The sequence below is a fragment of the Dermochelys coriacea genome, chromosome 7 (genome assembly GCF_009764565.3).
Source record: "Dermochelys coriacea isolate rDerCor1 chromosome 7, rDerCor1.pri.v4, whole genome shotgun sequence".
Lineage (NCBI taxonomy): Eukaryota > Metazoa > Chordata > Testudines > Dermochelyidae > Dermochelys > Dermochelys coriacea.
This window is the reverse complement of record NC_050074.1, coordinates 54,415,437-54,428,954: the sequence shown is the minus strand read 5'-3', so window position 1 is coordinate 54,428,954 and position 13,518 is coordinate 54,415,437. Positions and strand designations below refer to the sequence as shown.

Below are 13,518 nucleotides of genomic sequence, written 5' to 3'. Positions count from 1 at the left end.
TCTTCCAGATCATTTATGAATATGTTAAATAGGACTGGGCCCAATACTGACCCCTGGGGAACACTACTATTTACCTCTCTCCATTCTGAAAACTGACCATTTATTTGTATCCTTTGTTTCCTATCTTTTAACCAGCTACCAATCCATGAGAGAACCTTTCCTTTTATCCCATGACTGCTTACTTTGCTTAAGACCTTTTGGTGAGGGACCTTGTCAAGGCTTTCTGAAAATCTAAATATACTATATCCACTGGATCCCACTTGTCGACCCCCTCAAAGAATTCTAGTAGATTGTTGAGGCATGATTTCCCTTTACAAAAACCATGTTGACTCAACCCCAACAAATTATGTTCATCTACGTGTCTGACAATTTTGTTCTTTACTATAGTTTCAACCAGTTTGCCCAGTACTGAAGTCAGGCTTACTGGCCTGTAATTGCCGGGGTCAGCTCTGGAGCCCTTTTTAAAAATTGGCGTCACATTAGCTAGCCTCCAGTCATTCGGTACAGAAGCTGATTTAAATGATAGGTTACAGACTACAGTTAGTAGTTCTGCAATTTCACATTTGAGTTCCTTCAGAACCCTTGGGTGAATACCATCTGGTCCAGGTAACTTATTACTGTTTAGTTTACCAATTTGCTCCAAAACCTCCTCTAATGGCACCTCAATCTGGGACAGTTCCTCAGATTTGTCACCTAAAAAGAATGGCTCAGGTTTGGGAATCTCCCTCACATCCTCAGCTATGAAGACCAATGCAAAGAATTCCTTTAGTTTCTCCGCAATGGCCTTATCATCCTTGAGTGCTCCTTTAGCATCTCGATCGTCCAGTGGCCCCACTGGTTGGTTCAGCAGGCTGCCTGCTTCCGATGTACTTAAAAAATTTCACTATTACTTTTTGCGTCTTTGGCTAGTTGTAGTTCAAATTATTTTTTGGCCTTCCTAATTATACTTTTACACTTCATTTGCCAGAGTTTATGCTCCTCTCCATTTTCCTCACTGGGATTTAACTTCCACTTTTTAAAGGATGCCTTTTTGCCTCTCACTGCTTCTTTTACTTTGTTGTTTAGCCATGGTGGCACTTTTTTGGTTCTCTTATTACATTTTTTAATTTGGGGATATACATTTAAGTTAAGTCCCTTTTATGGTGTCTTTAAAAAGTTTCCATGTAGTTTGCAGGGATTTTACTTTTGGTGCTGTATTAATTTAATTAAATTAATTAAATTAATAAAATTAATTTACTTTTAATTTTTGTTTAACTAACCTCCTCATTTTTGTGTAGTTCCCCTTACTGAAATTAAATGCTACAATGTTGGGCCGCTGTGGTGTTTTCCCCTCCACAGGGATGTTAAATTTAATTATATTATGGTCACTATTACCAAGCGGTCCAACTATATTCACCTCTTGGACCTGATCCCATGCTCTACTTAGGACTAAATCAAGAATTGCCTCTCCTCTTGTGGGTTCCAGGACTAGCTGCTCCAAGAAGCAGTCATTTATGGTGTCAAGAATCTTTATCTCTGCATCCCCTCCTGAGGCAATATGTATCCAGCCAATATGGGGATAGTTGAAATCCCCCATTATTATTGAGTTTTTTATTTTAATAGCCTCTCTAATCTCCCTGAGCATTTCACAATCACTATCACCATCCTGGTCAGGTGGTCGGTAATATATCCTTACTGCTACATTATTATTATTAGAGCATGGAATTTCTATCCATAAAGATTCTATTGTACAGTTTGGTTCATTTAAGGTTTTTACTTCATTTGATTCTATGCTTTCTTTCACATATAATGCCACTCCCCCACCAGTACAACCTGTTCTGTCCTTCCAATATATTTTGTACCCTGGTACAAATCCCATCGATTATCCTCATTCCACCAAGTTTCTGTGATGCCTATTACATCAATATCCTCATTTAATATGAGGACAGTTCACCCATCTTATTATTTAGACTTTTAGCACTGGTATATAAACACTTTAAAAACTTGTCACTTTTTAGCTGCCACCCATTACATGATGTAATTGCATGAGACTTTTTATCATTTGAATGTTTCTCATCAGATCCTACCTGTATTCTTCATCTTCCATACTCTCCTCTTACTAGGACAGAGTATCTCTATTAGTAGATCTTCCCCTAAGGTATATCCCTGTCTGAACTATGTGCTCCTCCATACCTGTTGGCTTTCTCCCAGCCCCTAATTTAAAAACTGCTCTGTGACCTTTTTATTTCAAGTGCCAGCAATCTGGTTTCATTCTAGTGTAGGTGGAGCCCATCCATCCTTCCTATATAGGCTCCCCATTTCCCAAAAGTTTACCCAGTTCCTACTCCTCCCTACTCCATCATCACATCCCACCCTGCTGCCTAGACTGCCAACTCTTCAGGGCTGGGTCATTTCTGTACTGTGCCTAGAATACTTTGGGCACTATAGCAATACCAGTTGTAATACCAATAGCTGATAGTACACTTAATGTTCTCAAATCGCTTTACATGCATTACCCACCTGTGGGAGGTAAGTAAATAAATCTGCTTTACAGATGGGAAAGCTGAAGTGACTTGCCAAGGCCACTAAGTGAATCAGTGGCAGAGCTGAGACTGGAGCTCCAGAGATCTTGGCTCCGCCCCGAAGCTCACCCCACTAGACTATGTTTCCTCTTTAAGAAGCTGAGCTAGGTTATCATGAATGCAGAGGATTATCTATAGAACACCAGGCCACTGATGGTGACTCACCTGGGGGTACGCTGAGCCAGGCACAGGGAAGACTGCTGGGCGTGGCATGTGCTGGATTGGGTGTCCAATATATTGGGGGTTACAGGGTATATGGGTCTGGAGAGTAGTGTAGGGGTGCAAGCCCTGGGTGTGTGCATGTGCCATTGCTGGCCCGGCCATCGTATGCTGCTGATAGATAGTTGACCCCACAGAGATCACCGGCACTACTGTCGCTGCTGCTGTCACTGCAGCTGCCACTGTCACAGTAGTGGGTTCAGCAGCCACCCTGCTGTCTGTCAATCCGCGCACTGCTTCAGAGGCTGCCCGGGCACCACTGACGCTGCAACCAGTGGCTCCTTCTCTCTGCGCCGGGGTCCCACCAACAGTCTGTTCATAGAGCCAGTACCACTGGTGTGCCACTTCAAACAGGACTTCTGGGTACACCCCACCTCCTTTGGCTGCCTCTTCCACAGCCATGCAGGCCTTCTCCAGCATCAGGTTATCCTGAGAAGGGGGGGCAGAGAATGGAGAAAAAAAAACCCAACAGCATGAGCGATAGAAGAAAACTGCAGCAGGTAAGATACCAAGGACTGCAACATGCCTCAGAATAGCCAATGCTGCCCAAAGCAGACAGCAAGATAATAACCAGAGACTGCTCACAAAGGATAGGAGAAACCTCTATAATGCAGCACTGGAATCAGCGCTGTGTTACTCTGTCTTCACAAGGCAGGGAGGAGCCAATCCCACTGATAACAGCTGGCTCCCTGGCATGTCCAGGACCTTCTGAGGTCAGACTGCCCCCAGGAAGCGATGCTCACCTGCTCCTTGCACTGCACCAGGGCCCTCTGGATCTCATTTGGGTTCAGGGCATGGGCATGGGGCAGGCAGCTGAGTGCCAGTTCAGCAGCTGCTCGCACCATGTTGGAGTCCCTGGCCCTTGAAGCCCTATCTGCCAATGATGCCACTTCCGGAGGAGTCAAGTGTCCATCCCAACACTCCACCAGAATGTTCAAGGCTGCGCTGCCAATCTCCATGGCCTGCCCTAGTAACCAGAGGGGAAGAGAAGGACGAGCATCACACACCACCCTCAACAGACTCAATCACAGCACCAATCAGCTCTTTTGGGGAGAATCACAGACCCATTGGGCTCACCTAGCACAAGCCAGAGATTGCCCCCAAATAATCCCTAGAGCAGATCTGTTAGAAAAACATCTGGTCTGGATTTTAAAATTGTCAGTGCTGGTGAATCCACCATGCCCCTTGGTAAACTGTTCCAAAGATTCAAAATGTGCACCTTGCTTCCAGTCTGAATGTGTCTAACCTCCACTTCCAGCCATTGGATCATATTATCAAGAGGGTTAAGGTTAGAGATGCCATGTCTCCGCAGGGGGAGAAGCCTGGAATTCCCCAAAGTACAAGGCTTTCTTTGGGGAAGGCAGGTGGAAACCAGGTGCTCTCCTCAAGCTTCATGTCTGACTGGCAAAGGCAGGGCCCTGAATAAGCAGGGAGTTCACACACTTGCATCACACTAGTAGTGACACAGCAGCACTGCCGAATCCTAGACACAGCTCTGTGCAGCTGCTCGACCAGCAGGACAGTCATGGTAGGCCAGAGCACTGTCTACAGGGGGAAGGTGGAAGGCAGCAACAGGATAAACTAGCCAAGTGCTCCCCATTGCCACTGGATTAACATTCCCGAGATGGCCTGGAGAATGCCTGAATGTATGCTAATGCACAGAAAGGAGTCAGACACTTCTAGAGGGCCTGGGGGATATTCCAGCCTGAGAAAAGGGAACTGACTTTTCCTTATATGAGAAATACATCAACATTCTTTTAGCTTTCCACTACGGCTATCTGAGCTCTCCAAGCCACAGTGGGGAAGCTAGCAGAAGGTCTGAGTGTTATGGGGTAGAGGGGAAGGTCAAAGTCTCCAACACGTTCAGCCACAACAATGCTTAGCAAGTGTGTCTCGTCAGCAGAGATCCTCAAAGAGAGGCCCTATCCCACTAAGACAATCCTATGGGTCCCCCCATGCCCAGAGACTTCTGAGCACTGTGGCTGATTATGGTGCAAGGTCAAGAAGCAGGTATTGGCACCAGAATCCTCCCCAAGCTGTAGTAAGAACCACTTGTGCAAATCCTTGCCACCTGGTGTGTGCAGTTGTCCATGGCAAGCTGCAGCTGTGTGCATCAGTGTCTCGTCAATCATGTTACTAAGATCAAGCTCCCCACCCCACCAGATAAAATCCCCCTAATAATGCTCTCCTACCTGTGATCCAAGAGACGTGGGAGGAGTAGGTTCGAGAGAGCCAGTTGGGGGAGACAAAGTTGTGCAGCCCTAGTGCATAGAGCCCAATCTCAAAGGCGCAGAGATGGAGGTTGCGGTGGGGACCCTGGTGCCCACCACTGGAGGAGGGATGAGTGAAGATGGAGGTACTGCTGTTTCCACCTGCCTTGATAAGAACTGTCTTGGCCAGTTCAAAGTAGAAGTGAGCAGCTGCTTCTGAGGGTTGGTTTGGGACATGAGGTGCATGGCTTTCTGGCCGCCTCCCTTTATACCTGGAATGACAAGATACAGGAGCCACTCAGAAAGGAGCAAGCACCTAGTTCACTCACAGAGCTCCTCTCTTTAGGCTCAGCAAGCTCTCACCAACAGGCATTCCACAAATGTACACATGCCCGTGTGTACACTTGACTCTGGACCAATGAAGCCACGAGAACTTCATGTCGTGTACTAAGGGAGAAACACATGACAGTGGAAAGTGACTATGGATCTTACCTGCCAACTTCCACAGTCTTTGCACGTGCTCCACCACTGGCTCTCCTGCTGCCACTCGAGGACGATGAGCCCAGTGAGTCACTGGACGAGCTGCTGATGCTGTCACTGTCCTGTCCTCTGCCCCAGGAGGTGGCTGCCCATCCCCCACGAAGTGGCCGCCGACTGAGGGTTGGACTGCTGTCAGAGGTGGTTTCGGGAGCACTGCTGTCAATACTGGCCATGCCTACACCACAAACAACAGACGGTATGTCAATGGGCAAGCTTCTTTCTGGGACCATTGCACACCTGAACAGGTCCCAAGCCGTTCACACCACAGGCAGGGTAAACAGCTGAGGAGGGTTTCATTTCTTTGCAAGCCACAACTGGAATGTATATTCATAGACAAAACTGGCCAGTTCATCCAACCAATCCTGCACTGATTTTGCAGTTTCAAAATTCAGAGTAGTCCACAGCACCCCGACGGAGGGGAAGGGAAGCCCATTGTACACACTTCCCTGCCATGCGCACTCCACGTAGATCTTTGGTACATTTCGATGACGAAAATCAAAGCAATTGTACACATCGATCACCAAACCAAGCCCAGCAGACTGCATATTATTTTATGGTTTTATCAAAAGAATGCAGTACAATGTCCCCATTGTATATACGGTATTTTAACATCCCATCCAATTTAAACAGAAGTTTTTCCCACCTGCAATCCCAAGACAACTTACCCCCAAACACACCCAGTTCCCACAGAAAGCAGCAGAAAGGGGGGTAACTCAGCCAATGAGCCAGTGGCAGCGTATCTGAGTTTGGCACAAAACCCAAAAGCATGGTGCCCTGCTCCCTGGGCCAGCAGGAGCTGGGGGCACTGTGGAAACAGTGCATCCATTCAGTTCCAACATACCTAATTTGCCAGCCAGAACACAGGTAGTGTTAAACACAAGGGACTTTACAGGGAAAGACCTGTGTCCCCACTCCAAAGAGCTTACACATAGACAAGAACTGCTTTTTTCACTGAGGGGAGAGACTGACAAGAGAGTGGAATGGTGGGTGATCTGGTTTGTCCCTGCAGAGGGCCTAGCACAGCTTTGGATGCTGTATGACTTGATAACCTCATACCTGTGTGTTTCTTCTTCTGCCTGACAGGTGAGCCCCAGCATCTCCCATTGTATCCACCTCGACTTCCAAGGGCCAGACGACTGGGAACCTTCCCCTCCTGTTTCACGACACTGGACTCCCCAGGCGGCTCGCAAGGAGACCTCTGAGAGCTCTCTGGACAAATGGGAAAGCAGCAATAGACAATGAAACAAGTCTTGAAATGTATGTGAAGCCAGATATCTCTGAACACCACCATGCCTTTGTAAAGGCATAAACACTGCTTCTCTCTCTCAAAAGAAATGAAGCCAGGTGAAGCACGGGGGCTATGAAGGATAATCTGCCAGACCTGGAGTTTGATACAGATCCCCCTTTTCTCATCCTCAGAGATGAGTACTAGAAGTGCAGCTTGCTTTTACATGTACAGGTTTACTCCTCAGTCAAGTTAAGACAAGGTGCTCTGGTATTTTTATCTGAGTTCCACATACATAATCCTGCCCCAGACTGAGAGTGAATACACTTTACGTTGTGTTTCAGGTCCTGCCTTGTCCACCTTCCCCTTCCCCTCATGCTCTTCAGAAGGAGAACAGGACATTTCCAATAAGCAAAGGCCAGAATTCAGCATACAGCAGGAAAAGAGCGATTTCTAGAAGGGACTCTTAAAGGTCACTTGTTCCAATTGCAACTGCCAAGGAAAGTCCAAGTTATCCCTTATTACATTACGGTGGTAACACAGCTCTGGCTCTGACACTGACCTATTATGGGGTTTGGGGCAAGTCATTTAAGCTGTTTCCTCATCATGTATAAATACAGTTGTAGGGGGGAAATACAGCAATTAGTACATGGTTATGTAATTAAAAACTATACTACACTGTAACAGCTGGTTATCCAGACCATTACATAAATCAGCCCTGGCCTCCTCCCAAAAGGAACAAGGACTTTAGTTTCCCTTCCCGTTAGTAAGTACAGGGTATTCTGCATGATCCCACTGCAACAGCAGATCTCTTACCCTGTGCACTCTTCTCCACAAAGCTTTCAGAAGGACTGCTCTGGACTGCAGTGGTTACACCTGCTTGCTGAGTGACTGATGTCCCTGGAAGCTGCTGGATAGCAGTGGTGGATTGGGCAGCATGTTTGGAAGGAGATTTCTGATTGGCTACTGTGGGCTTGCTGGATGAGTAGAAGGAACTCAGAGTCTGTGGCTTGTGCGTTTGGCTCTCTCTGTCTAGCAGTTTGTCTAAAATCTTTAATGAGGGAGAAAAATTAGGTTACAGGCAGAGTGAGAAAACACCCATTATCCCAAAGGATACTGGCAAGGTACTAATTCAGCTTCTTACTGGGGGAAAATAAATTCTGTTAGACAAGAGTGTCAAGAAAATACATAAAAAGAAAAGGAGTACTTGTGGCACCTTAGAGACTAACAAATTTATTAGAGCATAAGCTTTCGTGAGCTATAGCTCACTTCATGAAAATGCACCCGATGAAGTGAGCTGTAGCTCACGAAAGCTTATGCTCTAATAAATTTGTTAGTCTCTAAAGGTGCCACAAGTACTCCTTTTCTTTTTGCGAATACAGACTAACACGGCTGCTACTCTGAAAGAAAACACATGTCCAGCTCCTTTAGGAAAAGCAGGCTCTGAGATCAGCCAGACAGGTTCCATACTCACATGACTGCACCATTGTGGAAGGGTAGACTCAAATGGTACCGACTGCTCCTTCTCCATTTACATGCATCGTAAAAATCCAATGACCCCTCCAACATTCACTATGGAAACAATTCTGATTCTCATCAGGTGGTTAAATCACAGAACTGGGAGCCAGGAGATCTGGGTTCTATTCACAGTTCTGCCACAGACTCACTGGGTGACCTTGGCCAAGTCATTACACTTTTGTGCCTCTGTTTAATACCGACCTACTGTACAGAAGTGTTGAAAGGCCTTTGAGACGTCTATATACTAGAGAAATGCACTCTATTATTCTTTAACAATAGTTTCTGATTCTCACTTTTCTATTTTTATTACTGGGGAACATTTGCATGAAAACAAGCTGGGTTTTGAGAATGTATACGTTTGTGTTGTTCATTCACACAAAAGTAACCAGTTTTGATGTCTCAGTGAACTAATGTTTAGATTACTGGTAACGCCACAGGCAGAGGATTGTAACATGAAATAGGAGAAAGAGCAGCAGAACAGAGCAGCAAAACTCTTTAAGAAGGTAGAAAAATGCTGAAAATACTCTAGAAGAATAGAATGGTTTCGGAATAGAATGGGCCTCCAAGTTTTTCATGAAGAATCAGCAATTCTTTAACTGTTCTGCACAATTATGTCTTTCCAAGTCCAAATAAGCTATACACATGTCCACATGCAGCTGAGTTGGGATATATTACAGTAGGACCTCAGAGTTACGAACACCGGAGTTACAAACTGACTGGTCAACCACACAGTTCATTGGGAAGCAGAAGTACGCTATCAGGCAGCAGCGGAGCTTTAAAAAAAAAAAAAAAAAAAAAAAAAAAAAAAAAAAAAAAAAGCAAATACAGTTCAGTGCTGTGTTAAATGTATGCTACTAAAAAAAAATGAAGGAAAAGTTTAAAAAAATATTTGACAAAGTAAGAACACTGTTTCTGTGCTTCTTTCATTTAAAGTAAAGTTTCAAAGCTGTATTAAGTCAATATTCAGTTGTAAACTTCCAAAAGAACAACCATAACTTTTTGTTCAGAGTTACAAACATTTCACAGTTACAACCAACCTCCATTCCCAAGGTGTTCGTAACTCTGAGGTTCTATTGTATGAAGTAAAATGTTGGTTACAATTTTCTGCACAGGTACCCGGGTTACAGGGCAAAGTGAACTGGTACTAGGACAACATGTAAAACAGAGCCCAATACCTCAAAGAACACAGGACTAGCACTTTGGCAAGGCAAAGAATGCAGGCCAATATCCCTGGGGCAAAACTGAGCCAGCACCCAGGGCAGATACATCCAAAGGCACAGGTGACGGCATCCTAATGGATGAAGGGAGAGATCAGATGTTGTGAATGAGAACAAAGCGTGAGAGATGTGCGCCACCAGGCTGGAATTTAGGAACCCCTTGGAAATTATGCCTGTGCAGAGTAACTTATGGTATGCACTCAGATTTTGCATTGGAAGGAGAATACAAGCAATACAATGCAGCCCCAAGGCCATGAGTGGGATATGACACAGGGTAATTCAGCTCTGATCACTTAAAGGGACACACCTTTTTCAGTTTAGACTGGTCATCTTTGTATGTGATCATCAGAGCTAGAGCCAGATCACCCTTCTCTCTTCGCGTTCCCTCGCAGAGAAGAGGGTGCTCTGCTTCACTCACAGTCGTCTTCATGCCTGCAGGGCCAAGAAGAGAAGGATGCAGACACAGGTGAATTCAAGAGGCTTAAGAGTGTCTGATAAATTTAACTCTTTCCCTGTACTCTTTTGTTCAGCTCCCCCTATTAGTCATGAAGGAAAGAGTTTGCACTATTTTGCTTGTTGACATTACACATAGTTTATGCCCTTGAGAATGAGAGCTGGAGTCTGTCCCAGAATTCTGCACTGCAACTGCCAGGGTAACCTGATCCTGACAGGCTAAAAGGTGAGTGTCCAGACCTGCCTGAGGCTCCTTCCTGGAGACAAAGGAAGTGGATACTAGACACTCAGACTGCTCACACTCTTTGCCGCCTCCAGTTTCTGCAGCGGACACTTAGCAAACATTCAAACACTATCAGCGTATCTTTCCTTCTGGGGAGGAGGTGGTGGAGGAAAGAAAATTGTTCTGATAACACCACACATACACTACTTTAAACTCACGTATGTAATACCACAAGCCTGCTATATACACCACCACTTTCTTGATAAAACACATTAATTGGAAGCCAGGAATTTTGTGCAACTCACCCATGAAGACTGAGCCAAGTCTGAGCTAACCATGAGTATCCCACAGAGTAATTCTACTGGGTTTTTATTGTCAAGTTTGAACCCCTTCTGAACTGACTTCCTGTTAATCCATGCACTGTTCAGGCTCCAGCTGTGCTTAACTGGCAACTCTTTCAGGCAAATAGCAACAAAGATGGTTGAAAACACACTCTCTACCCCTTTAACAGCCCACCTGTTGATTTCAGTCCTCAGCTGCATTTCTCCCACAATGCACCTCAAACCTGACACACAGGATCTCCCGTTATCCCAGGCCCAGATTCCCTCCCTAGCTCTGACAAATATCCCACCAAAACACTTCCACTTCTGTACCAATTGAAACCCAGGTCAACAGGCATCAATTCACTCCACAAAAGGGGGCAGGATTTAGAATGTGAATGAGAAAAGCCCTCCTCCTCCTCTGAGGTGGAGGAAGAGCAGGATTCTTACCAAGAGCAGCAACAGCTGCCTCAAAACCAAGCTCCTCATCTCCAGGCATTTCATTATTCCAATTACGGCTTGGGGGCCTGGACCCTGTCGGAGAAACCACTGGAGAGACAGGAGAGGACAGTTATTGCCCAGCTGTATGAAGCTAGGACCCAAAAGCAGAACGTATTCTAGGATCTGTCTGGGGTTTGTGCTCCCATTTCAAACCACCATTCCAGCCCTAAGGTCATGGCACAGATCTGCTGCTTTCTCTCTCTCCCTCAACTGAACCCCCTCCAACCCTAGCAAGCTCTGCTTCAGAATGGGTTTGGAAGCCCAGTTCTCTTTTTGATGGTTAATGTATTTGTTTCCCCCAACAGAAGCAGCAGTGGGATCGTAAAAATATATTGAAAGGCTCTGTGACTATTTTACAGGGACACAGATGGGTCAGAAATGTGATAAGATTCCCAATGTTTTTGTACGAAACGGGAACTAGGAAGCAGGTCAGTACTGAAGAAGAGAGAGTCTCCATAGCAATGTAGAGGGAACAGCAGAAGTAGGTATAACTTTAGGGTGAACAGGTAAGAATGGGATGCAATCATCATAAGGGAAGTGCAGATTTTCCCTGAAAGCTTCTTTTGGTCCCCAAGGTTCAGAGTCTAGGAACGTGCCCCTTCTACATACACACCAAATGGGACAGTACCTGGAGTACATAGGACATCAAATATGAAGCTAGCTAGCATGAGAGGCAGGACAGGGCGGTAATCACACAAGGTTCCTTCTCTCAGCTCTTCAGCCCTTCCTCGAATGGTGTTCATCTCATTAGTGCCCAAAGGGATCTTCTTTAACAAGGCCACAATCTCAGATTCCTGGTATGCCAGCTTAACCTGAGGGTACCCACAAGGAAGCAAAAAAAAGGCATCAGAGACTGTTGGACATAGAACCATCTTGCCCTACGCAGATGATCAAATATAGGAATAACCCTGAAACAGTTTTTATTAATTCATTAGCATACAATCCATTGATCTCATGCCACTCCCTGCCTTCTCCCACACAGAGACAATAGTGAGGATGGTGCCCAGTTGGAGACCAGCCCATAGGACATGAAAGTCTAATAGACTTGCTTTACTCTATACATAACTTTCTCGTCACCTTCCCTTTTCCTTTCCAACCAATTACTCTGAGGTCTGGTTGGGGAAAAAAGGTCAGTCTTCATCAGGACATATGGAGAAGCATCCAGCCAGATAGGTCACTAGAAAGGCAGATCATTCCCAGTCCTACAGAGAAGGATGTTATCTTGTGCAATACAACAGCTGAGGAGGAAAGGACTGTCCAAGAGGGGAATGGACAATATTCCAGTACATATTCCACTGAACAAAGATTGTTGGATTACAGTGTGTTATTCTCCACTATAGTGTTTTTTCCATTTTTAATGCACTGTTTCCCATGCTAGCTTAAGCATTCAGTGAATGCCAGACCCACATTTAATCTTCTCACCAGGCACTGTTAAGCATGAATGTAGATAACCTTAGGGTAATAAGTTTATTCCTTAGTAGGAGCCTGGTAATATCTGCACCTTCAGGGGATTCTGCAATCTTGCTAGTCAGAAAGTGACAGGAGCAGCAACTCATACAATCAAGGTCTGAAAAGATCACATTTTTACAGAAGGTGGCCTATAGGCATTAATTAAAGTATGTGAAGTTGTGTACCTACCGTTGTGTACGCATTTAGATGTCTAAATACATAGTACAATTTACCCTAAGGTGTGAATTTAAAATGAGTTAGTTAAACCAGTGCAAATCCTGTGGGGAGCTCCGGAATGGCTTTATTTCAGATCAGTTTAAAGTGCCCACACAGGGGTTTCCATCAGTTTAATTAAATCATTTTAAATTTACCTCTTAAGGTAAACAATTGCAACTTTCTCCTGTAGACAAGCGCTGAACTTCCTCCCACAGATTTAGCCCAAGGTGTCTTCAACATAGGAGTAACCTTTGCTACACAAATTCTAGGTCACTCACGGACTCATTCAGTGTCTGCTTGGCTCTATGAAGACTAATTCTGAGAGAACTCCTAAAGGCAGAACCTGATGCACAGAACTCAAACAAACTCAAAGGAAACCCCAGCAGCGAAGTGCTGCTCACAGGTACAGTCTTTCTGAGCCACTTTATACCTCCAGGGCCTTGGTAGAGGCAGGAGGCCTCTGTAGCTCCAGGGCGAACATGCCAATGCGGAAGGCCAGGTTGTGGTATTCCAGCCTCTCACTCAGCACAGTCAGCAGGAAAGCAGCTTTGGACAGGGTGTTGGTTGCCATCCACGTCTGCTTGCTGGTTGACACCTTGTTCTTCTTCCCCTGTGTGAGGAGTAGTTCATGACAGGTTTGTTAGGAAATGAATTGATCCCAACAATGTGAGGATGTGCCAGTGACTCTCCCTATGCTCCTGCCTGCAGGAGCTCCTCCCCACCTGTGCACTGAGGAGAACACGCACCTATTATTCTGGAAGCACTGTTTTGTCCTGGCTCTACCTATTGCCCTGTCCCGCTCCATAATCCAGCAGTTTCTGCGTGATGAAACATACCCAATTTTACATGCTATCTTCTTTTGGTGC

General features: G+C 45.4%; 1 protein-coding gene across 4 annotated transcripts in view; it reads right to left on the bottom strand.

Moving 5' to 3' along the window:
• The window catches only part of ZSWIM8 (zinc finger SWIM-type containing 8), a 127,474-nt gene that overhangs the window by 14,851 nt on the left and 99,105 nt on the right, over positions 1-13,518 (bottom strand). For all 4 annotated transcript variants that reach the window (XM_038409733.2, XM_038409734.2, XM_043519639.1 and 1 more), the window contains 10 exons: positions 13,083-13,262; positions 11,616-11,799; positions 10,937-11,035; positions 9,798-9,922; positions 7,572-7,806; positions 6,587-6,739; positions 5,483-5,705; positions 4,973-5,262; positions 3,524-3,747; positions 2,727-3,209 (listed from right to left, as the gene is read on the bottom strand). In XM_038409733.2, coding sequence (XP_038265661.1) covers positions 2,727-3,209; positions 3,524-3,747; positions 4,973-5,262; positions 5,483-5,705; positions 6,587-6,739; positions 7,572-7,806; positions 9,798-9,922; positions 10,937-11,035; positions 11,616-11,799; positions 13,083-13,262 — 2,196 coding nt within the window. The remainder of the gene's footprint in view (positions 1-2,726; positions 3,210-3,523; positions 3,748-4,972; positions 5,263-5,482; positions 5,706-6,586; positions 6,740-7,571; positions 7,807-9,797; positions 9,923-10,936; positions 11,036-11,615; positions 11,800-13,082; positions 13,263-13,518) is intronic.